Source organism: Panthera uncia (genome assembly GCF_023721935.1).
Source record: "Panthera uncia isolate 11264 chromosome A1 unlocalized genomic scaffold, Puncia_PCG_1.0 HiC_scaffold_16, whole genome shotgun sequence".
Taxonomy (NCBI): domain Eukaryota; kingdom Metazoa; phylum Chordata; class Mammalia; order Carnivora; family Felidae; genus Panthera; species Panthera uncia.
In genome coordinates this window covers 75,809,216-75,833,262 of record NW_026057576.1, presented here as the reverse complement: position 1 = coordinate 75,833,262, position 24,047 = coordinate 75,809,216, and the positions used below count along the sequence as shown (strand labels likewise).

General features: G+C 45.2%; 1 protein-coding gene across 1 annotated transcript in view; it reads right to left on the bottom strand.

Moving 5' to 3' along the window:
* MYO16 (myosin XVI) overlaps nt 1–22,246 on the bottom strand; it is a 458,605-nt gene extending 436,359 nt beyond the window's left edge. Inside the window, exon 1 of the mRNA XM_049647209.1 lies at nt 21,983–22,246. Within this exon, the coding sequence (XP_049503166.1) occupies nt 21,983–22,208 (226 nt within the window). The 5' untranslated portion in view covers nt 22,209–22,246. The remainder of the gene's footprint in view (nt 1–21,982) is intronic.
* Nucleotides 22,247–24,047: the final 1,801 nt, after the last annotated feature.

Sequence of the window (24,047 nt, the reverse complement as noted above, 5' to 3'; positions counted from 1 at the left end):
TAGTCTACTAATTAACAGAGGAGGTGGGCTTATGTTCTAGTTATACTTGGTTGTGTATATACCTACACTTAATGTAACTCCTTAGTTAACTGCATAGTATTCTTCCATAGCATAGAATCAGTCATTATAGAGGTGCCTGGGTGGCTCAGTCAGTTGAGCATCAGACTTCAGCTCAGGTCATGATGTTAGAGTTTGTGAGTTCGAGCCCCATATCAGGCTCTGTGCTGACGGCTCAGAGTCTGAGGCCTGCTGCAGATTCTGTGTCTCCCTCTCTCTCTGCTCCTCCCCCATTCATGCTCTGTCTCTGTCTCTCAAAAATAAATAAATATTAGAAAATTAAAAAAAAAAACTCAGTCATTAAAAATCAATCTTTTTTAAGGGGCAAGGTCCAAAAGTGGTAAGTCTCCTTTTACAATTCCATTTACAATGGCACCAAAAAGAATAAAATACCTAGGAATAAACTTGATCAAGGAGGTGAAAGACCCCTACTCTGTAAGCTATAAAACATTGATAAGTTGAAAATGACACAAACAAATGGAAAGATATTCTATGCTCTTGGACTGGAAGAACAAATATCATTAAAATGTCTGTGTTGTCCGAAGCAATCTACAGATTTAATACAATCCCTGTCAAAATACCAACAACAATTTTCACAGAAGTAGAACAAATAATCCTAAAATGTGTATGGAATCACAGAAGACCATAAATAACCAAAGCAATCGAGAAAGAAGAAGGAAGCCAGCGATAGCACGATCCCAGATTTCAAGATATACTTCAAGGCTGTGGCAATCAAACCAGTCTGGTCCTGGCACAAAAACAGATGATCTTAGCAACTTTCTCCTAGACATGACTCCTGAGGCAAGTAAAACAAAATCAAAAATAAACTATAGGCACTACACCCGAATAAAAAGAGTCTGCACAGTGAAAGAAACATCAACAAAAGGGTAAGGCAACCCTGTGAATGGGAGAAGATATTTGCAAATGATATAACTAATAAGGAGTTAATATCCAAAATATATGAAGAACTTACACAGCTCAACACTAAAAAAAAAACAAAAACAAAAACAAAAACAGACAATCCAATTAAAAAATGGGCAGAGGACCTGAAAAGACATTTCTTCAAAGAAGACATCCAAATGGCCAACAGACACATGGAAATAAGTTCAGTATTACTAACCATCAGGGAAAGGCAAACCAAAACCACAATGAGATAGCACCTCACACCTGTCAGAATGGCTAAAATCAAAAAGACCAAAAACAACATTGTTAGTGAAGATTGTGGTGAAAAAGGAAACCTTATGTACTGTTCGTGGGAATGCAAACAGGTGCAGTCACTGTGTAAAACAGTATGGAGGTTCCTCAAAATACTTAAAATAGAAACAACATATAATTCAGTAATTACACTACTGGTTATTTATCCAAAGAAAAAGAAAAGATTATTTCCAAAAGATATATGTATTCCTATGTTTACTGCATTATTATATAATATATATCACATAATAATATATTACATATATATATGTATATGTATATATATATATATATATGTATATGTACATATATACATACATACACACACACACACACACACACACACGTATATACTGAAATACTACATGGTCATAAAAAAGGTTGAGATCTTGGAATTTGCAACAACATGTATGGACCTACAGGGTATTATGCTAAGTGAAGTAGGTTGGACTGAAAAAGATAAATACCATATGATTTTGCTCATATGTGGAATCTAAACCACAAAACAAATGGGGCGCCCGGGTGGCTCAGTCGGTGAAGCGTCAAACTTGATTTTTGGCTCAGGTCACAATCTCATGGTTCATGGGATCGGAGCCCCAAGTAGGGCTCCACTTGGAATTCTCTCTCCCTCTCTCCCTGTACCTCCCCCCCTTGCATGCTTTCTCTCTCTCACCCTCTCAAAATAAATACATTTTTAAAAATTTAAAATTTAAATCAAAATTAATTTAAAAACCAAACCAAATGAATAAACAAAAAGCAGAATCGGACCCATAAACATAGAGAATAAACTGATGGTTGCCAGAGGGCAGAGGTGAGGGGGGATGAGCAAAATGGGTGAAGGGGAGTAGGAGATACAGGCTTTCAGTTATGGAACCAATAAGTGATGGGGATAAAAGGCACAGCACGGGGGACACAGTCAATGATACTATAATCGCGTCGTATGGTGACAAAATGGTAGTTACACTTGTGGTGAGCGCACATGACATATGGAGATGTTGAATCACTATGATGTACACCTGAAACTAATGTAACCTTGTGTGCCAACTACATTCAAATACAGTATTAGAAAAAATTAATAAAATAGGGGTGCCTGGGTGGCTCAATCGTTTAAGTGTCCAACTCTTGATTTCAGCTCAGGTCTTGATCTCGAGGTTTGTGAGTTCAAGCCCCGTGTCAGGATCTGTGCTGACATCTCAGAGTCTGCTTGGGACTCTCTCTCTCTCCATCTCTCTCTGCTCCTCCACCACTCATCCTTGCTCTCTCTCTCTCTCCAAATAAACATTTTACAAAAGTAACTTTCAGAAAAATACAATAAAATAAATTTTGAGAATAAGCAACTAAACCAAAATTGGATCATATAAACTTGGTAACTATTCTTGGCCCAAAATGGTTGCGTATTGGAATGTCATAGCATCAATCTGTAGCAGCGGCCAGCTGTGAGATCCAAAGGGAAGATCAAAGGGACTGAGGTGGGCACATGTGGCAGAAAGCCATTTCTACAGGACATCATGTGCCCCTAGATGCCCCTGTCTGTTTATCACCCACTACACATGGCTCCATTTCCCTCTGATCAGATCAGATCAGAAATAGTGTTTGTGATCTTCATTTTATGAGAACAAGAAGGTAACCTTGTTTAGTTATAGAATCACCTCCAATTGTGAAGGAAACGAAGGCCACTGTCAAATCTACGTTGCCCCAGGGTGTTCACCAACGGCTTCTAGAATCGTACAGCTGGAACGAGCTGGGATTACGGCTTCTTGTATCACGCACCAATTCTGTACGAAGCAGTTCATTTATCAGAGGCAGGCTTCTTGCTTGCAGACGCTTCCTGCGAGAGTTTGGTCGTGGACTGCAATGGACGGTGTTTCCTTTTTTATCTTTCTCCTATCTCCACACACCTCGAAGTCAATCAGTGGTGCTCTGTGTTTCTAGCATTGTGAGCCGCTACAGTGCAAGGGGTTGGAAGGGAAAAGTGGTTTCTGTTACGAGCCTCTCACAGGCCAGCCACTCTGCTGGGGACAGAAAAGACACAGTCCTGTCCTGAGCTGTGCAGTGTAGGGAAGAGGAGACAGTTCTATCAAGAACTATAGCAGAAGGCAAAGACAAATAAGCACATTCCAGATCCACGGACAAAATGCCGGCGGGCATACGCAGAAGTTTTATTCTTTCAGTCGAGGAAGTCAGGGAAGATTCCTGAAGCAGGTACTGTTTAATTCAGGCCGTGAAAGATGAAGACAACAGGGACATTTTGGGATAGGAATCAGGGTAAGAAATGGAACGAGGAAACACAGAAGGGCGGGAGATCAGCCACAGCATTCCAAGCACCACAACATTTCTGCTAGACCAGGTTCATCCTGTTGTCCAGAGGGATGGCTGGGTCACTGGAGACAGGACAATTATTTTTGTTTGTCACTGTCCTACAGGTTGTACAACATTTAGCATCTCTGCCCCCTGGGCAGAGAATTTCAGTAGACCCCAAGAGTATGACACACCTGCCCAGTTGAGAAGCTCTAGAATCCAACTAAAACTTCGGGATCCCCTGGAGGGCGTCTTAAAACACCGATCCCTGCCGCATTCCCAGTAACTGATTCAGCAGGTGTGGGATAGGACCCGTGAATCTGCATTTCTAACAAGCTCCCAGGTGACGGTGACCCTGGTCCTTGGGGAGGCGTATGTATGATGCACAAAATAGAGACACAGAAAGTAATACTGGCATGAAAGTCCAGAACGGCATGCAGATTATAGGGAGAAAGCATCTCTGAAGACAAATGCCTCCCTACATTCCTACTATTCCATTCAAAACTTAGACCAGAAAGCAGCTGTGTGTTTCAGAAATTGTCTCAGGAGAAAACAAGACATATGTTGATCTCTTATCCCTTTGAAGCAGCATTCCATCTGCCAGCTGAGCAAGAATTCACATTCCTGATGAGAGAGAGAGAGAGCGGAGGAAGAGCAGAAAACCATACCAAGGGGTGGGGTGGGGGGGCTTCTCATTCTGGGCTGTAATGCACACCGGCTAAGGACCGAACCTGCCTGTGCCCGTGATTACCCTCCCTAGCGTATAACACCCTCCTGGGCACAAATATGCACTGAGAAGATACATTTGGGGAGTTCAAGAGTGAATGGGTGGAGGAGAGCTGGTAAAACATCAGAAACAGAGACACAAGACAAAGAGTGAGCACTAGAGAAGTTTCCAACAGCCTTTCAGGCAACAGTGAGCAAAATGCAGGGTGGGGGTCGGGTCTGTGACCGAGACTCACTAGTGGGATCTGCAAGGGAGGCATTCAAGGCCCACGATCGGTTCAGACAAAAAAATATCAAAAGTAACTACTAGGTTTCAAACTGGAGTTTCTGGGGGAAAACAATCACCCTATACTGACAAAGAGCGTGCAGGAAGAAATTTGTGTAAAGAAAGGAGAGTGGGGGTATAGGAAACAGAGCCTCTTTAGGCACAGTTTCAGATGCCTGCGTGGGTTTTGGAGAAAAATACAAGAGGAAAGATTAGAGTCATGCCCAGACTTTGGAAAATTAAATTTAGAAATTACCCCAAGGCCATGAGAGACATTTGACATTTTTTACTCAAAAATCACACTGACAACTGTTCTGCATATAAGACCATGGAGGTATATTTTTTTAATTTTTTAAATGTTTACTTATTTTTTAGAGAGAGAGAGACAAACACAGAGTGAGTGGGGGAGGGGCAGAGAGAGAGGGAGACACAGAATCCGAAGCAGGCTCCAGGCTCTGAGCTGTCAGCACAGAGCCCGATGCAGGGCTTGAACTCACAGACCACGAGATCATGACCTGAGCCAAAGTCGGACGTTTAACCAACTGAGCCCCCCCCCCCCACCAGGTGCCCCAAGACCATGGAGATTTTAATAAAATCACTGTCATTATGGAATGTCACATGAAATCCCTACACAAATGTATAATATAGGCGACAACACCATCATCCACACATAATCTGGGACCTCGATGAAGCGTGAACTTCCCTCCTACAGTGAGGTTACAACATCAGGGGTGAACCCTCTCACTGCACATGGTGGGATCCAGTCCACGGCGGTGGGAGGGGGGTGTGTAATGAGAGTGTTAGGGGTCTTCCCAAAACTATGCCTTCTCCTCCCAGGTCGTCTTAGGAAAGTCCAATTCCCGATATGGATGTAACTGCTGGAAACACGAGAGACGGATCAAAATGCTTCAAGGTGTAGGAAAACAAGGGTAGTTTTGATTGTACTCATAGCAGGAATTAGGCTCTCTCTATACTTCCATGAGAAAACAAACAAAGAAGGCAGCAAGTCTAGACACAGCCTGCATTCCAGAGGGCTGGCGAGGTTAACCCAGAGACCACACACTGACCTTGGGTGTTTCGGTAAATACTAGACACAGGACGCATTCAGTACGGTGAGAAGAGTTGTTGAGTTTGTTGCGCTGTAGAAACAATGTGTAGCTGTGTGGAGGTGTTTTATGTTAACTTGCAAAATGAAGATACAAAACATAACGTGCATGGCTGAGCGCCTACGCTGCCTTAGGTGCCGGGATCCAGGGGGAGAGGTGACATCCAGGTCCTGCCCCCCGTGGAGCCCACTGCGAGGTCCAGATGCAGAGAAGCAAATGAGCCATGTCATACATCCAGTGACCCACACTGCAACAGGGACATCTCAGGGCACCCTGGGAGCCGACCTGGGGACACAGGACTGGCTTCTGCATGGAGGTGCCCCAGGCTCGAAGCTTTGAGGTAGACGGAGACCTAAGAGTGAATGGGAACCATCCTGGGGGGAAAGGGCTGGGGGTGTGGACTGCTGTGTAACGTTCCAGGGACGAGACAGTACGAGATGCTGGGACCCAGGATGAGGAGCCAGGCTGCGTGTGGGGTGGGGTGGAGGAAGGTCGTGCATCAAGGAATCACTCTGGAAAGATCAATACGACTAATCAGTGGGAAAGGAGTCAGGAAACTAATATTATCAGTAAGAGTTCTGCATAGAGGAGACAAAATTTCTGTTTGTGTTTTGGAAAGACTGTAATGTTCGGCATGTAAAGAATGAGTCAGGGGAAGACCAAACTGAAGGCAGGTGATTGGTTTATGGACAAAGGCACTTGTCCCTAAGTGGAGGTGACAGTGGCCACAACAGGCAGTGGGGATTTCCAAGAGTGGTGCATTTGTGGTAGGGTCCCCTCCCTAAGAAAAAAAAAAAAAAGGCAACCTGGCTGTATGTGTACGTGACATCCCTCACGACCTTGTAACGTGAGACCACCTAAGCGGACTGCGTGTTTGTGTGTTACCATATATGGGAGACAAAGAAGTAAAAATGTATAAAAAACTGTGCCATGTTCGGGGCTCAGTTCTTTGGGTACGAACCCAACTAAGCATCACCGGCAGGAATAAAGTTGCTTCCTGGAGAGAAAAGCCTCAGTGTCAGGACTCTGTGTGAGAATCCGGCTACACGTTCAAAGATGCTTAGGAAGAGACCGCACCCCTGTCTGTATTCACTAAACACATGCTATGGTTACCTACTTCCTGCAAGCATTGTTCTAGAAGCTGTGAAGGGACAGCATTGAAGGAAACAAAGCTGTTGCTCTTGTAGACCTGCATTCTCCTGGGAGATCTCACACACACACACACACACACACACACACACACACGAATGAGGGATTGGCTGCACAGCGAGAATGCAATGAAAACAAGAATCCAGGGTGGAGGGAGAGGGAGAGGGGGCTGGGGAGAAGCCGGCTCACCCAGGAGTCAGAGAAAGCCTCTCCGATCAGGTGACATTCCAGCAGAGAGCTCAGGAGGTGAATCTATGCCCTTGTAGGCTCTAGAGCCAAAGGTACAAAGGCCCTGAGGCAGGAGCGGGTGTGGCATTGGTGAGGAAACATAAGAAGGCCAGAGAGGCTCAGGAAGAGTGTGCGTGAAGTTGCGATCAGGAAATTGGCTGGAGCGAGGCAGGACAGAGGGCAGATGTCATGGTGTTCTTGCCCCCAGCAAGGACTCAGATGCCACGGTTGGTGAGCCCATAAGCCACTGAAGATGTGGAGGCAGACAGGGGGTGCTGTGGGAGGCTGTTGCCGTAATCCAGGCAAGACATGGTGATGGCATACGGGACAGTGGCCACAGAAGCAGTTGGAGGTGGTCAGATTTGGAATCCCTCCAGAGACAGAGGGAACAGAACGTGTGCCTGGATCAGACAGCGTGAGGGAGAGAGAGGGGGGACTCAAGAAAGCGTCTAAGGCATTTGGTGTGAGCAGGGAGAATTCACGGAGTGGGAAAGACACGCATCCGGTGTTGTCAGGGGTCGGGGTGGGGAGCCCAGAGTGTGCGGAGGGCAGGTGTGCACATCATGCTACAGGGAAGTCTGATGTCCAGGAAGAGATCTCGGCTGGGAATAGACAGTGGGATTCACAGCATCCACATGGCCTGGAATGTCATTTCCTAGAGGGTGGAGGGTAGACAGAAGAGAGCCCTGAAGTTCAAAGTTTGAAGGCTGAGAGTAGCTGCCCAGAAGACAGAGAAGCAGAGACCGGCAAGGCCGACAGGGAATCGAGGAGAGAAAGGTCCAGAGGCCAACTGAGCAGGAGACATGACCTGCGACGCCACCCAGAGGATGCCACTTCCAGCTGACAGTGAAGGGGACAGGGAAATAAGTCCCAACTGGCACTGAGGAGGTCATGGGCAAGTGCCGGGAGAAATCCCGGCAGCAGTGTTTTTGTGGAAACAACAGACGACAGAGAACAGGACACAGAGTTCTTCTGGCCATGAAGGATCAGCGAATGAAGGCTTGGTTTAGTCTAGAGCTCTTTCCCTTTCCATTCTGGACAACGTGAAGCATTTTGCTTCCATGGAATGACCCTGCGCAATGGACGATGATGGGGCAGCTGGAAGAATGGCAATCTTGAGAAGCCCGAGACAGAGGGGTCCAGCGGGCAAGTTTGAAGTTTGACCTTGATGCCAACAGGATGCTTTACAAAACAGCCCTTATAAATTTCAATTCCTGGGGTGCCTGGGTGGATCAGTTGGTTGTGCGTCCCGCTTTGGCTCAGGTCATGATTTCGTGGTCTGTGAGTTCGAGCCCCGCATCGGGCTCTGTGCTGACAGCTCAGAGCCTGGAACCTGCTTCAGATTTTGTGTCTCTCTCTCTGCCCCTCTTCTGCTCCCTCTCTCTCTGTCTCTCTCTCTCTCTCTCTCTCTCTCTCTCTCTCTCTCTCTCAAAAATAAATAAAACGTCAAAAAAATAAAAATAAAAAATAAATAAATAAATGTCAATTGCCTAGAAATTGTGTGTTGAAAACCCTCAGATAATCCCTGATGATCTATTCTGCTCTGTCCATTCCCACACACACTAAATGACTTGTCTCATCTCATAAATGGCAAATCTACAATCTGCCTGCAGAACATTCTTCTTTTGGACTGTCGCAGCTGCACTGTCAAAGGCAAATGCGATCTACAGACTGTTCTGGGGCTGCACTGGTACACCGAGCAGCAGTCCGGGCCTCTGACAGATTGTGCCTTTTTCCTCCAAAAATTACAAGTCTCTTTTTCTTCTTTTTTTCAGAGGCTGTTCGGAGCACAATGAATCAGAAAACTCTTGGTTTATGCCCGCAGCAGCAACACTGCCTGAAATTTGACGGGTCAGAGACCTTAGCTGCAATATTAATTTGGTGACCTAAAAAGTTTGTTTTTCAATGGAGTCAAAACTAGAGGGGCGCCTGGGTGGCTCAGTGGGTGAAGCATCCAGCTTCAGCTTAGGTCACGATCTCACAGTTCACGAGTTCGAGCCCCGCGTGGGGCTCTGTGCTGACAGCTCAGAACCTGGAGCCTGCTTCGGTTTCTGTGTCTCCCTCTCTCTCTGCCCCCCCCCCCCCTCCCTCTCTCTCTCTCTCTCTCTCTCTCTCTCTCTCTCTCAAAAATTAAAAAAAAAAATTAAAAAAATAAGAATGTGCAGAGTTACAACGCACAGATTTCATATTCTGCCATTAATTCTCGCTCGACATTTACGTTTGAAGACAGCAGGTCCAAGAAGTAATATCGTTTGAGCAAGAAAGTGAGAGCAGTAAGAATACAAAACCAGGAGACAATATGTTATTGTGCCAGTATCCACCATCTGCCCCCCTACCCCGTGAAATATGAAAACTTACTAGGTTAAAAGTTTTCAATGTGTTTTTTCCATCCGCTTTTTCCCTCCCACACTTTTCCTGACATTCACATGAGAAAACGGGTAGCAAGTAAGGAATGAGACCTAAAAGACTAGTTTCTGCCTTCATATTCTTGCGGCCATGTTGCCATTCCTTTTGGAAAACCAGAAAGAGCCTTAAATCACTGTCCCAGGCAGGTTAGGGGCTGCGACGTCCACGTTGAGAGTATGAAGATTCATAACTGTCTAGAGTGCCCACCTACAACTGAACACACTTGGGTAAAACCAATCTTCTTCCTCTCCTCTGTTCCAAATGCCCAGCTCCCTGCATGGCACTGAAGGTCTCCAGAGGCCAGCCCCATATCATATCCCCCAGCCTCCCTCAGCCCCAATCATATCCAAGTGCCTGCAGTTCTGGAACATTCCATCCTTCCAGGACCTCAGGCCTTTGACCAACTTTAGCTTTGCCTCAGTGTCCTGACTCAGAAGAGCCGAGAGACGCCAGTCCCCTTTGCCTCATGCTCCCCCTTGACCCACCGCCCTCACCGTCCATGTTCTTTCTCCCATAGATGTTAAGTACTGTCGGCCTTTGTCTGCTGCAGCTGTCCCTCCTGCCAGGCTGCTGAGAGCAAGCTCTACTTCTCTCAGTGCTCCCCATCCCTAGCCCACTGTTGGGCACACTTGAAAACATGAGCCCTTAATTCTGAATGAATGAATGAATGAATGGACTCAATACCAATCCACTCATGTTGCCCCGCACTAGGCGCTATCAGAATCTATTTGGAAAAACTACAAGAAACAATCATTCACCAACGATGGGGAGGCTATAGTCCATGAATACTAGTTTCAACAGGAAGCAAAATGTCCTGACTTTTCACATAGACTATCATACAATATCATTAGGGAAAGTATTTTGCTCTTTAGCTAATTAATTCCAAACACTTGTACCGACCGCCTGGAGAGTTTAGATTTCATGCACGTGATTATGACGGAGAACTCTCACAATGGCCTGCTATGTACCTAGTGACTGGGCTTGCCCAAGCCCCTCTGCCCAGGCCCCTGGGCTCAGGCAGCCTCCTGTGGAAGCAAGCAGTATGGGGCCGAACACCTTCCCTTAACAGCTCATTCCAAAAATAAGCTGTCCATGGGGAGACAAATGTCCCGCTAACGCACTCAGTCCTGCTGCACGCCAGCCCGACCTCCCGGCCCCCCTCCCCAACGTTCCTGCTGGTCCTGCTAAGCCCTCGCCAGAAAAGCAAAGCTTCTTCCACCTTGATTTCGAGATGCTTGCAGATCTAAGGCCAATGTCCCCCCTATTGCAACAGGCTTCATATAAGCCTCCTGACAAACCCAGACTTGTTTCTATTGGTCAGGAGGCTCTGGGGCTTCACTGCCTGGCTTTCAATCTGGGTTTCCATCTGGGTCTACCATAACTAGCGACGCGGGCTGTGACGAGTCCCTTCACGGGTCCGAGTCTGTGCGTAGGCCTGTTCTGGGATCACAGGGCCATGACGGGGAGGAAAGGAGTGAAGACATTTTAAACCCTTAGAACAGTGCCTGAACCATGGTAAATACTCAATAAACCCAACTCGTATTAGTCCCCTGTGAACGCCTGTGATGGTGAATTATACACGTTAACATACCTAAGCCACGGTGCCCAGCTCTCTGGCCAAACACGAGTCTAAATGTTGCTGTGAAGGTATTTTTTCAGATGTGACTTAACTCTTCAGTCAATTGACTCTGATTAAAGCAGACGGCCCTCCACACTGCGGGTGGACCCCATCCCATCGGTGGAGGATCTCAAGAGCAAAGGTGGAGGTTTCCAAGAGAAAACGGAATTCTGCCTCGAGACAGCAACACAGAGCCCTGCCTGAGTCTCCAGCCTGCAGATTTCAAACGTGAGACTGCGACCCCAACTTCCACTTGAATTCTCCGCCTCCCAGCCCACAGATTTCAGACTCACCAGCCACCACAACCCTGGGGGCCAACCCTTTAAAATAAATCTTCCCCACCCCGTGTGTGTGTGTGTGTGTGTGTGTGTGTGTGTGTGTGTCTATCGGTCCTATTTCTCTCCAGAACCTTGACCAACACAGACACCCTCTATGCTGGGAACAGGGGTAGGAATATCACAGCGTTTAATAGGGCAGGAAAAGAAAATACGCTTTCTGATCGTACCTCTGCTCTGTCTTTTCGTTTTGCCCAGAACCCATTCTCCCCTTTTTGTCAATTTCTAGCCCCGAACATGGCGCACGGCAGATGGCAGGAGGTCAGTAAATATGAACTAAGTAATGGAATGGATGCTGAACAAGGAATGACCGTTTTCTTACATGGCAACCGTTCCAGTAGAAGATACAACCGTGGAAACCTCAAGGAATCATCACAGGCAACACAGTGGAGAAAAAGATTAGTGCTGCCTGAGAATGTCAGAGAAAGTTCCCCCAGGGAAAAGAGGTTCATGTGGAAGAAAAAGGTGGAAGAAGGTTCTAGGCAGAGGACAGAGCTTAAATAAAGACCCCAGGGACACAGCAGTGAGAAAATACATTTCCCATGCTGGGAACTGCAGACCACAGACGCAGCAGAGTCCAGACAAATTTCTATCAATTCATTCTCTCCCCCCACCTATTTATTGCCTGGGATCAATGGAAAGTAGTTGGCCTGGGGCAAGAACAAGCAGCAGACGCAGAATAATGAGGAAAGAGACAACTTTCCCCCTAATCACCAGAGAAGGAAAATGGCCTCAGCATAGGTAAAGAAGAGATTGATTCTCGTTAAAATGCTTTAGAAAATTCTGGAAGAGAGGTTCCAAACTGAGGATTTGGGACTAGATGCTTTCCCAGTGTCTTGTAACAACATAATTCAACTCTCCCCTTCTCCGGAGGCCTGGATATCAGGACCACGGGGCTGCAGAGGAGGTCAAGGGAATTGCAGGGGCGAGTTGTAGGGGAGGAAGGGAGCAGGGGACTGGGGGTCTGGGGGCGGGCAACACCAGGCTAGAGGAGGAGGGAGCGGGGCTTCGCAGTTCACCCAGAGCAGCCCTGCAGACTGAGTGGAACTGAATGGCAGAAGGACCTCCCTCCCATGGAGATAGAGTCCTGGCCCTGAGACCTACCTGCATGGCCCCACGCGGCTCTGGGCTGGCGCACCTGTATCCCAGAACCCAGCCACAGAGGGGCCACACTTGTCCTCAAACATCTGCTTAATGGCAACGTGTGTCCCAGAGGAAACAGAGTGTCAGACATCCCACCAACAATCAGAGTCAGAGGATGGAGGGAAAGGATGTCTGGTAACCGTGAACTTTCCATGGCTCGCAGGTGGCTCTCTGCTGGACAGAGCGCCCATATTCTCGTGCTGCTCTGCGAATGGCCTCCTTTCCTCACCTGACCGTCGGGTTAAAGCAACTGCCTCCAACAGTTCAGAGTCACAGAGCCACAGAGCTGGAAGAGCTCACACACAGGGACGCGGGACCAGCCCGGAGCCACCATCAGAGCTGCTATGGCAGGCAATCTGAGGCAGCACAGGGCAGCGCTGAACGCTAGGTTCACTCGCAGGTGGGTCTGAATCCCCCCTCTGTCCCTGATTAGTGCCCTCATCCTGAGCAATTTGTTTAACCTCTTTAAATCCAAGTAGCTAATCCATAAAGCTGGACAGTATTTGCATATGCTTGCATTGATTCCAAGGGCCACTATACGAAGTCCCACAAACGGGGCCAGGAAACAGGAACCTCTTGTCTCACGGTCCTGGAGGCTGCAGTCTGGAACCCAGGAGTCAGGAAGGCCTCCCTCCCTCTGAGGCCCTGAGGGAAACCCTTCCCTGCCTCTCTCCTCGCTTCTCAGGGCCACCAGCCATCTGTGGAGTCTGACATCTGCCTTCGTATTTGCATGGCCACCTTCCCTCTGTGTGTTTCTGTGCCCAAACTCCCTCCTTTCATAAGGGCACGAGCCCTTGCTGTAAGACCTACCCTCATCGCGTGTGACATCATCTTAGCGTCAGTGCATCTATAAGACTCTAATGAGGTCACATTTGCAGGTTCTGGGCGGGCAGGAATTAAGGAGATCACTATTTCACCCAGCACGGTGGCTCACAGGGTTATTTTGAGGGTTAAATGAAACAATGCATTTAAAGTATTCGGGGCACATGGGTGGCTTAGTCAGTTAAACATCTGATTTCGGCTCAGGTCACGATCTCAAGGTTTGTGAGTTCGAGCCCCTCATCAGGCTCTGTGCTGACAGCTCAGAGCCTGGAGCCTGCTTTGGATCTTGTGCCTCTCTCTCTCTCTCCCCTTCTCCCCGCTCTGCCTCAAAAATTAAAAAAAAAAATTAATACAGTATTGAGACAGATGATGGTCACATATTATGCTCTCTATATAAAACTATATACACATGTAATACATGTGTGCATATATAAAAACACACATTATATGTAATATTTCATATAAAAACATGCATTGCCCCAGCAGAAAAGGATGATGAAGACAATGCTCAGCTTAATAATGTGGATTTTCCCTTTCTATCCGTTTCCGAAGGTACTATCCATCTGCTGTTTCTCATTAACTCATGTTTACAACCATGCCCTGAGCTTATCTGTCTATCTTGCCTTTTTTTCTATTTCATTATAATTTATAATACGGTTGCCCAAAACCTTCTTAATGCTACGCTTTTATTCCTGTACATTAACACCCGCTGCCATTGTCTTTGAACCCCACGCCAGTCAGGGTCATTACCAGCCACTCGTGACTGTTGCAACACTACCTCCTAATTCTCTTCTGAGCCCGAACAGCGGCCAACACACTGACTGTGCATGTAATAAGACATGACAGATGTCACCTGAAGTCCTCTGCGTGAGTTACCTAACTAATCCTCACAGCCACTTCTGAGAGGTTTGCTCTGCCTCTCAACCTTATTTTCAGGGCACAGAAAATGCCCTGGCCAGGCTCACACAGCTCATCGTGTCAGGGGAGGAAATGACCCGCCCTCCTGACTGCCGGGTTAGGACCACTGATGCTAACCCCCGATGATGCTTCCCTCAAGATGCTCTCCGTCAGACACCTGACTTTCTCTGCCTCTGTCCCTGCATTCCAGCTGTTTTTTGCAGCCAAAGCGTCCTTCTCTCCCCTTCTACCAAATGAAAATCTTCCCACAGAGCAGTTTCAGATTCATCTCATCCGAACCTCACCCCAGTGAATGCCCTCTGTGATTCCTTTTAAAGGGATCAATTTCAGTTTGTTTGTTAAAGGACAGTGTATCTTTCCATTAAGATTATAAAAGCCTATGCAGCACGCTTCTTTCTCCTTTTCCCCCCAATTATTTTCACAGTACCTGGTAAAGTTCCGGCTACAAAGCAGGCGGTTAAAATAATTAATACTTGTCAGGAATATGAATTCGGTGTTGGCGAAATACTAAGCTACTCATTAAATTCATACGGAATCCCTCAGATTTTAAATGCACTTAATTTCCAGCTCTTTATGATTCTATAACTCGTTCTGAAATGGGTCCCTTTAATTACCTAGCCACTATTACCTATTAATTGGAAGCATCATAGTCCAGTGAAGATCACTCTGGAAAATTCTCTGTGAAACTCGCAAATGCCCTGGGCTTCTGGATTCAGCATTTCCACAAGCAATATTCATTTAGCCTTCCAGATTTCTGATGTGAACACATGTCCAGAGCCAAAAAAAGCATCCTTTTACTTAAATTCTAGAAGTGGTCCCTTGGTTCCTGTGTCTGCCCCACGTAATATCTTACCTGAGCTACCTCTTCCAAAATGCTGGCCCTCCTCTGCCAAATGAGAAGAACAGGTTCATTCATAGTTTCTGTTCCCAAATCACTGAGAAATCAACAAGATGGAAATGGTTCTAATAAAGCTGTCATTTCTCTCCCTCCGCCCACATGTGGTACATTCTAGATCATGGAAGGTAGAGACAGCAGTATACTGCTCATCTTTTCGCTGAGAATGTTCCTTTCCCCAACCTCTTCCTTAAAGATGGGGATGATGCTTTATATTTCCAATCCCAAGTATCCAATGTGTAAGACATTCATATTGGCTGAATCCCACCCTTTCGGGGAGGGTCTATCTACATTCGATGCCAAGTATATACTCCTAATTTTGAGTTCTAGAAGTACGTATTCTTGTAGAGTAGTTAACACACATCACACTCAATTATGTTCATAGTAAATGCATATAGAGGACCAGGATTGGATATCTGTTGGGTGGCTCTGACCCCACTCTAAAGGTGGAAGAGTCTTGGTTTCAATTTCTCTAGGGGTCAAATTAAATCCATTTATTGGCTGTCACATTTTCTCATTGCCTATTTGTGCAGCTGGATATGGGGAGGTTAGGGAGACAGAATGAGGCTGCATTCCGTAGAAATCCAAAGCCACCACCAGGAACCAGGGCCATGGCAGAAGGGTCATCTTCACAAAGATAGGATGGGAGCAGCAAAATATTATCATTGGCTCCTTTTACATTTATACTCTAGACATTAAAATATAAATAGAAAATAAATTTTAGAAAATAAATAAATTTATGTAGTAATCACCCGCTTTATCATTTTAACCTCTGCATCAGTCCTAGCAAATACAAGGAGAGGGTGTACTAAGTACTAAGTACCCACCAGTGCTAAGTCAAAGGGAAGCCTCATTTCAAGTTTCATGTGTGAAACACTTAAGAAATATGTGAAGTTTATTCTCTGACCCAAGACTACACATTGGGGGTATGGGTGGGAAGGGGAGAGAAAACTTGGTCCTAATGATTTACTTATAAATGTCTAAGTAAGCTGTCCACCCATCAATAGATAATTCAATACATATTGGACTAATGTATCTGCTACATTCTAGGTATATTCTTAGACGGCTCTGGATAATATGCAAGCAGATAATACTTCTGTGAATAATTCAGGGGCAGTACAGGCATCAGTGTTTTACAAATTTGTATGTAAACCAACACAACTTTGGGGAGCTTGAGTGGCTCAGTCGCTTGAGTGTTCAGCTCTTGGTTTCTGCTCAGGTCATGATCTCATGGTTCGTGAGTTTAAGCCCCATGTCAGGCTCTGTGCTGACAGTGCAGAGCCTACTTGGGATTCTCTCTCTCTCTCTCTCTCTCTCCCTCTCTCTGCCACTCTCCCTCCCATGTTCCCCTGCTAGTCTCTCTCTCTCTCTCTCTCTCTCTCTCTCTCTCTGTCTTAAAATAAATAAATTTTTAAAAATCAACACAACTTCAAGATTTTGGGGCCAGAAGCGAATGAAGGGGACATTAACTGAAGTAGAGAATAGAAGAAGAAATTTTGGTTTGGGAGGAGATAGGGAAGGATATTCAAAGGTGAAGGTAACAAGTAAGGAATGTAAGGATCTGGAGCTCAGCAGAAAGGTCTGAATGCAGATTTGGGAATCACTGGAGTGGGGGACAGGGAATGAAATGAGAAAAGGTAACGCCTTCTAGGAAAAACAAGTGGAAAGAGGAGAGAGTTACAGCCAGAGCGTTACACCACGGCCCTTAACCTCAGCCCTCCATGGAAACTGGGGCCAGCATCTGAGGGGTAAAAGAAGGAAACAGAGTTTCACATTGTTATAATTTGATTCTTCCTAAAAGTCAACTTCTGATCTAAGTGAAGCTGGACATTACAAATCTGCAACAACACTTCCAAGTTCTCTTGTGGCTGGAATAAAAGGGACTCTCAGAAAATATCTGGCATATAAGTTAATAAGTCTTCTTAAATTGTAACCAAAAAGGGGGGCATGGGGAAGGGTCTGAGCAGAAAAGGAGGGAAAACATCACAGCATAAAGAATGTCTGTCCCCATCCCTGTCCATTCCTTTGACAGTGAGGAGAATTCAACTAGACAAGAGGAAGAAAGGATTCCAAATGGCAGTGGAGGCAAACCCACTTGTGTGGTTGATAGTTTAGTTCACTTACCATCCAAGGCCAACCTGAGAGGTGATGTGTTAAATGTTCTCACCACCAAAGAAGAAACCATTTAATTTTTTTTTAAATAAAGGGACTGGTGGAAATTTGGGAAAGTGGTAAGTTTATGACCATTCTGGTGATGCCTTCACAAGTGTATACTTCTCTCCAAATTCATCAAGTTGTACACACTAAATGTATACAGCTGTTTTATGCCAATTATACCTCAGCAAAGTTGTTAAACAGACAAAACAACAAAAAAAAGAAGCCGACTTGAAAGACAGGATGCTGTTGTGGACAAAAAGATGGTTTTTTAACTCAGGTAGACCTGAGAGAGCAATTATTTCTTGTAAGGCTCAATATCTGCACTCATACCACAGGAAGAAAATCCAACCTACTGCGTATGTTCATCAGGACAGTGAAGTGACAAAAGTCATTTAAAGTATAGACATGCACAGAGTAAGCCTGCAAAGTGCTAGATACTAAAAGCATAATAAAGTCACTCCGTTGCATTTATTCTGCATTTAGTAAGAACATATTGTGGATTAGTTAGTAAAAGCTGACTGATATTTGGGAGGAGAAATTCTAACAGAGGAACTGAATTCCATTTACATTTTCTCTACGTAGACACTTCCTCTCTGTGTCCTTAGCTCTCCCACTCTGTCTTTCTCTTTGTGTCTCCCTCTCCCTCTCTCTTTTCCTTTTGCATGGTATATGTCAAAGAAAGTGAATTAAAAGCCCTAAAACAAAATGTAGAACATTTTTTTAGATGGAAAAGAATGTCAAACACATTTTACATTGATGTAGTACATTAAATTGACAAATTAACACTGAAGTATCACCAACTCTCAGAAGAGAACAATAAAGCATTGAAGATACTAAATTTGAAATTACAAAAATGCAACATTTAGAAAATGAAACAAAAATTCTGAATTGCTTCTCAATGATATAATACAAACCTTAGCATGAACAATATGTTGTCCTTTGAAAAAGTATATTTGATTCTTTACACTCAGCCTTGGAATTATGATAGAAAATGTATTTGTTTACACAAAGGTAGAAGTATAAAGTTTGAAATAATAATTTAAATGGAAAAAGTTGGTTCTCATGGCAATATTTTTATGTCTCAATTTCATAAACATGTACATTTCACTATTTGAGTAGTTTCAAGATAATTGAAAATATGACTACCATAATTGAATAAATACTTTTTCCTGACTACCTTTCTAGAAGTACAACATATGCTAGAGAGATTATACTGCCTCTAAAGAAATTGCTTACCTTTTTCAATGCAATTAAATTTTTTAATTTGCAGAAATTAATACTTTTCCTGTGAAACTGTGAAGTCTATTGGTACTCATATGGGAGTTTCCAAGGTAGATGAGAGACTCAAAAAAAAGTACTATTTCATTTGTTCATACTTAGGCCAGGTCCAAGGATAGAATTAGTATGTCATCTGCGATAGACTGAGTTTTTGTGCCCCCTCCCCACCCTGCAAAGTCATATATGAAAGCCCTAAAACTCAGTGTGATGATATCAGGAGTTGGGGCCTTTGGGAGGAAAATTAGGGCTAGATGAAACCATGTGGTGTAGCCTCCACGATGGGATTAGTGCCTTTACAAGAAGAGGAAAAGACCAGAGCTACCTGTCTCCACCACCTGAGGATACAACAAGTAGGTGGCCATCTACCAGGAGGTGGCCAGGAATACCGCTCTCACTGATGATACCCCCTCCCGTTCTGACTTCCTAGACGCACCCCTAACTCTTCTAAGAACACATCATTCTCCTAGTTGTTTGGGCCAGGACAAACTTGCTGCTATCCTGGAGTCTGTTACTCCCTGCGGCAGGTAGGATTTGTGTTCCATAATTTTGCCTTCGGTGCTATGCCTGTAAATATGGTATAGTATCTGGGGAAAGGAATTAAGGTGGCTAATAAGCTGAGCTTAAAACAGGGAGATTATTCTAGATGATCCAAGTGAGCCCATGGCCCTGAAAACACATGCACCTTGGAAGTGGAAGAAGGCGGCAAAAGATTCAGTCAGAGAGACGCAAGGACAGAAAAAGAAACAGGAGAAATTCCAAGCAGGAGACGGACACTTCAGCGCCCCTTCCTGACTCTGAAGATGGAGGACGGGCTATGACTGATGGAACACGATGGCCCCTGGAGACTGGGAAAGTCAAGGAAAGCGATCCTCCCTTGGAACCTCCACAGAAAGCACTGAGGCCTGATGACACCTGGATTTCAGCCCAGTGGGACCCAACCTGGACTTCTGACCCTTGGAACTATAAGATGAGGCACTCACACCCTCTTCAACCACGTACTGAAGCAGTGGTCGTTCGTTATGGCAGCAGTGTGAACTGATACACTCCGCATCAGCATTTCCTGTCCACTCTACCCTGAAAGTACATCCCCAATGGACCATTTCTCAGCACACCCTCGCTCCACTTTGGTCCAAGCCACCCATTCGTGCCCAGCTCACTGACAAAGGCTCCACACCGATTTCTCTGCTTCTGCCCTCACGATTCCTCATTAAAGTCAGAGTGCAGCAGCCAGGTTGATTCTGTTAATTCCTATGTGCTACCAGGTCTCTCTTCTGCTCAAGACCCCCCAGTGGCTTCAGAACTCACTGAGCGCAAAAGCCAAAATGCTTTCCCTGACCCTTGCAGTCCCTACCTGCTGGCTTCTTGCTTTCCATCGTCTTCATTTATTTTTCTGTTCCCACCACACTGGTTCCCACTGCCCCCCGCCCCCGCCCCAGGCTGGGATGCTCCCCCTCATGGCTCTGCACTCACACGAAATGCTCCTCCTCAGATATCCATACGCCCAACTCCCCACCTCCTTCTGGTCTTCCTCCCTCCATATTCCTCGTCGTCCACCACATTGTATACCTAACTCTACCTCATTATTTATGGTCATACACACTAGACAGTTGGGCATCCCGGAGCCAGATTTTGTCTGCTTCCTTCGCAGTTGCCTGCTGCATAATAAAGACTCAATAAATATTTGATAAATTAACACACTTTTCCTATGAAATACAGCTTCTGAGTTAGTTCTTTGGTCCTATCCCTACTGCTACTATCCCAACCCAGCTCACTCTAACACTGACTTGCCATTCCTGGATTCTCAGTCGGTGTCTTTACCCATACTTCTTACCTTTACCCTTCAATCCATCCTACAGGTAAACACCCCTGATTAATATTTGCTAAACGCTATTTGCAGCATGTGAGTTTTCTTCTTTGGAACATACAATGGCTCCCATTGTGTTCTGCTTCAGGGTGTGAAGTATCCACAATAATCCTATCTCCTGGAAACCAGTTTAGCAGCCGCCCTCTTCACCCCTGCCCCTTTCTGACAAATCTCCATGCCTAGAACTCACGCTGGCAGCTGTTGGCCACACTGCCCAAGTGTGGTTTCGGCTTTCCTTCCTTCAGAGCCCCCGAAAAAACACCTTCTACCACCAACCACTCCCATTCTACCAGACTTCATTTCTACTGATCGTTTTCTACTTTATTATGAGGACTTTTCCCCTCTCTACTGAGATTAGAGGTTTTCTAAAGACAGGATTCATATCTCTTCCTGTTCTTGACCACCCAAGTGACATGCCTACCTCAGTATTAATTCAGATTTTATGTCTTCAATGTCTTCCCCTAATATTATATCTTATTATAAGTGTTACATATTATACATATATTAAATAGTTCCTCTTGTTCTCTGGGTTTATTATTTTGCCATTCTTAACTTTTTTAACCCAAACTGAGGCATTATTTGCCCTGTTGATACTTTACACGAGAGACTTTATAACTTTGCCAAGAAACTTTGTGGTTGCATTCCTTTTAAATCAATATAGGGCTTATGTCTACCTGCATTCTAATTTAGACCTGTTCCAACAACCACTGCTTGGTGAACTTGAACAAACTGCTTCAATTTTTCACTCAACAGCACTGGAAGGTACCAGCACCAGCAGAAGGGCCCAGTGAACCTGGCTGAGAGCACCACTGCCCCTCGAGGTGCTTCCAGCTCCACAGAGAAGATGGCTGTTACATGAAGAGCTAGAAGTGAAATATGAATAACAAAAAAGGAGCTACCTCCTACTCCTCTGGTATTCCTACCCATGAAGGAGACAATAACGAATTTTGCAGCACAATCTCATCCTCAAAGGAAACAATTTCATTGGGGGGGGGGGGGGGGGGAAGAAAAAGGTTCATTAAAAATTGGGGAAATCACATGCTTTCCAGGTAGGCAGTTCTTTAAAAAAATATATATACAATAATTTCACCAAAAGTTTGCATTTTGTTCATTTTACTAAGAGACTTGGAGGTCTTAACTGTGTTCATTAGAAAGAGGATTTTTGGGGCGCCTGGGTGGCTCAGTTGGTTAAGCCTCCGACTTCAGCTCAGGTCACGATCTCACGGTCCGTGAGTTCGAGCCCCGCGTCGGGCTCTGGGCTGATGGCTCAGAGTCTGGAGCCTGCTTCCGATTCTGTCTCCCTCTCTCTCTGCCCCTCCCCTGTTCATGCTCTGTCTCTCTCTGTCTCAAAAATAAATAAACGTTAAAAAAAATAAAAAAAATAAAAAAAAAAAAAAAAAAGAAAGAGGATTTTCCCTGGACGATTTCAGACCTTCAGTAAAAAGCTCCAAATATTTAGAAGAAATGTTACCCTTCATCTCCCCACCAGGAAACCCACACAAGAAAACGTGTGTGCCCTGTACCTTCTTTGTCATCGTGGTGGATAATTGCATCCTGTATCATGTCAGTGAGGTTAAAATGAACTTTTTGATTCTTCCCATGCTTCAGCTTTTTCAGGAACCCTTCCTGCTTCTGAAACGCCTTCTCTCTTTCATAGTAGGCTTTGATCTGCTCACAGCGCATGCGTTTCACCAGCCGCTGCCGTTGGCCGAGGGGAAGGGACTCCAGCAGGCACTGGTCAATTTCCATCTCATGGGTTCGAAACACGTTACATAGCTGAAAGCAACCTGCAAGACACACGGTGAGAAAGTCAGTGGACCCACTGTCACGACAATACGGCAGCACCACAGAGCACGCTCGATTTCCCATTACCCACCCCAGAGGTCAGAAACTCACTCACTCCCCTTTGTGCTTGGCACGCAAGCACGCAGGCCAGCTTACAGACCAGGGGAGAAGCGAAGGGAACTGGTGTCACACTGAACATTGCATGGTGATAAAACAAATAAGAAAATTAGAGACAGATGTGTGGCTTTGCACAACGCAATTACTGGCAAACCATCCTTACTGTTTCTGTAAAGGCCTAAAAGTTTTACCGATGCATTAAAGCCCCTTCGTTGAATAATGCCAACTAAACTGTGTGTGAAATTCTGGCAGAAAGCCATTCCCAGTCTTTGAGCACAGCCTAATAAAACTGGTTTTGTATATCCCGATGACTCTGTGTATCTAATGGAATAGAACCTATGTAGCCTAGCAACTGTTCATGTGACACGCTGGATATTTTCCACCAACATATTGCTAAACACTTTTCTTAGTGATTGGTAATATCCCTTTCGAAGAGACCTAATAATGGTTAAGCAATGAGACAGATTTTTCTCTTGGCAATTCAAAGTCGTGGATAGAACTGTTGCCGTTGTGGTCTCTGTCTTATTAACATAGTGATTAACAAAGTGAGCTCTCCATCTTGAAGCTGAAAATCTTCCCTTTCTTTCGCTAGGATATTCCTTATTAATGCCACTCAAAACACCTGTAACGGAATCGTACAGGCCCCTATGTTTACCACTAGAATAAATGTTACTCTTGGCAGAAAATTAACACTGAAAATTCTAGAATGTAATGCACAGGCTCAGATAAGCGTGGTATGTTCTTCCATTCAGATATCTATGATCTTAAGTCTCAAGCAAGTAAAAGCAGCGACACGTGCCCCAAAGTGTGGTTGATCATACACTATATCTGGAAAGATCACTCAGAAAGGGGTCTGTTTCTTCGTCTTTGGAGATGTGCCCAATTCCTCTGAAAGGGCCCCAAGTTGTGACAGTGCAAATTCCGTTTCTGTCTCACTTGAGGCTTTGCAAAGTGTCATTCTCACAACCGCCAGGCAAGACCATCTCTCTTTTGCAAGTAAGGAAAACGAAGTTGAGCGAGGCTGTGATTTGTCCAAGACCAAAAAGAGGACTCTGTGACAGCCACAAATGTTCCATAAAGGCTCAAGAAAAGGACAGACTAAGAGCCGGGGATTCCCTACAGCCAGATACTTAACATCCCTAAGGGGGACAGGGGAGAGGCAGAGTTGGGAAATTTTGTTTTGGTCGTTTTTTTAGCATTTGACAACATTTTAGAATCGTATTAATTTCATAAACATCTCCATCTTTGTGAGTATTTGTAAGTGTGGTGTTGGAAAAAACACTATACATAAAGCATTCCCTTTCCAGTGACCTAACCACAGAGAGACAGCAGCAGTTCTGAAATAATGACAAATCACTCTGAAGTCTGTGTGATAAAAGCCAGGATCACCGTCACAAACAGATCCTCTGGGACAGCTCATTAATAACGGCAGGAAAGATTCTCTGCTTTGCAACCTGTACCGAAAACTGTACGTGGGTTCCCGGGACACTGTGACTCCCGTGACCTTCCTGATTGGTCAGCAGGTGCCCAGGGAATCAGCAGAACCACGGGAAAACCCAGAGGGTCAGACCAGTGACCTCACAGAGTGTTACGTGCTGATCAGCAGGCAGTCGAAGGTGCAGGATAACCCAATAAACACAACAGTCTTCTAGTGTTCCGCTCATGAGAAAAACCTTCCTGTGAAAT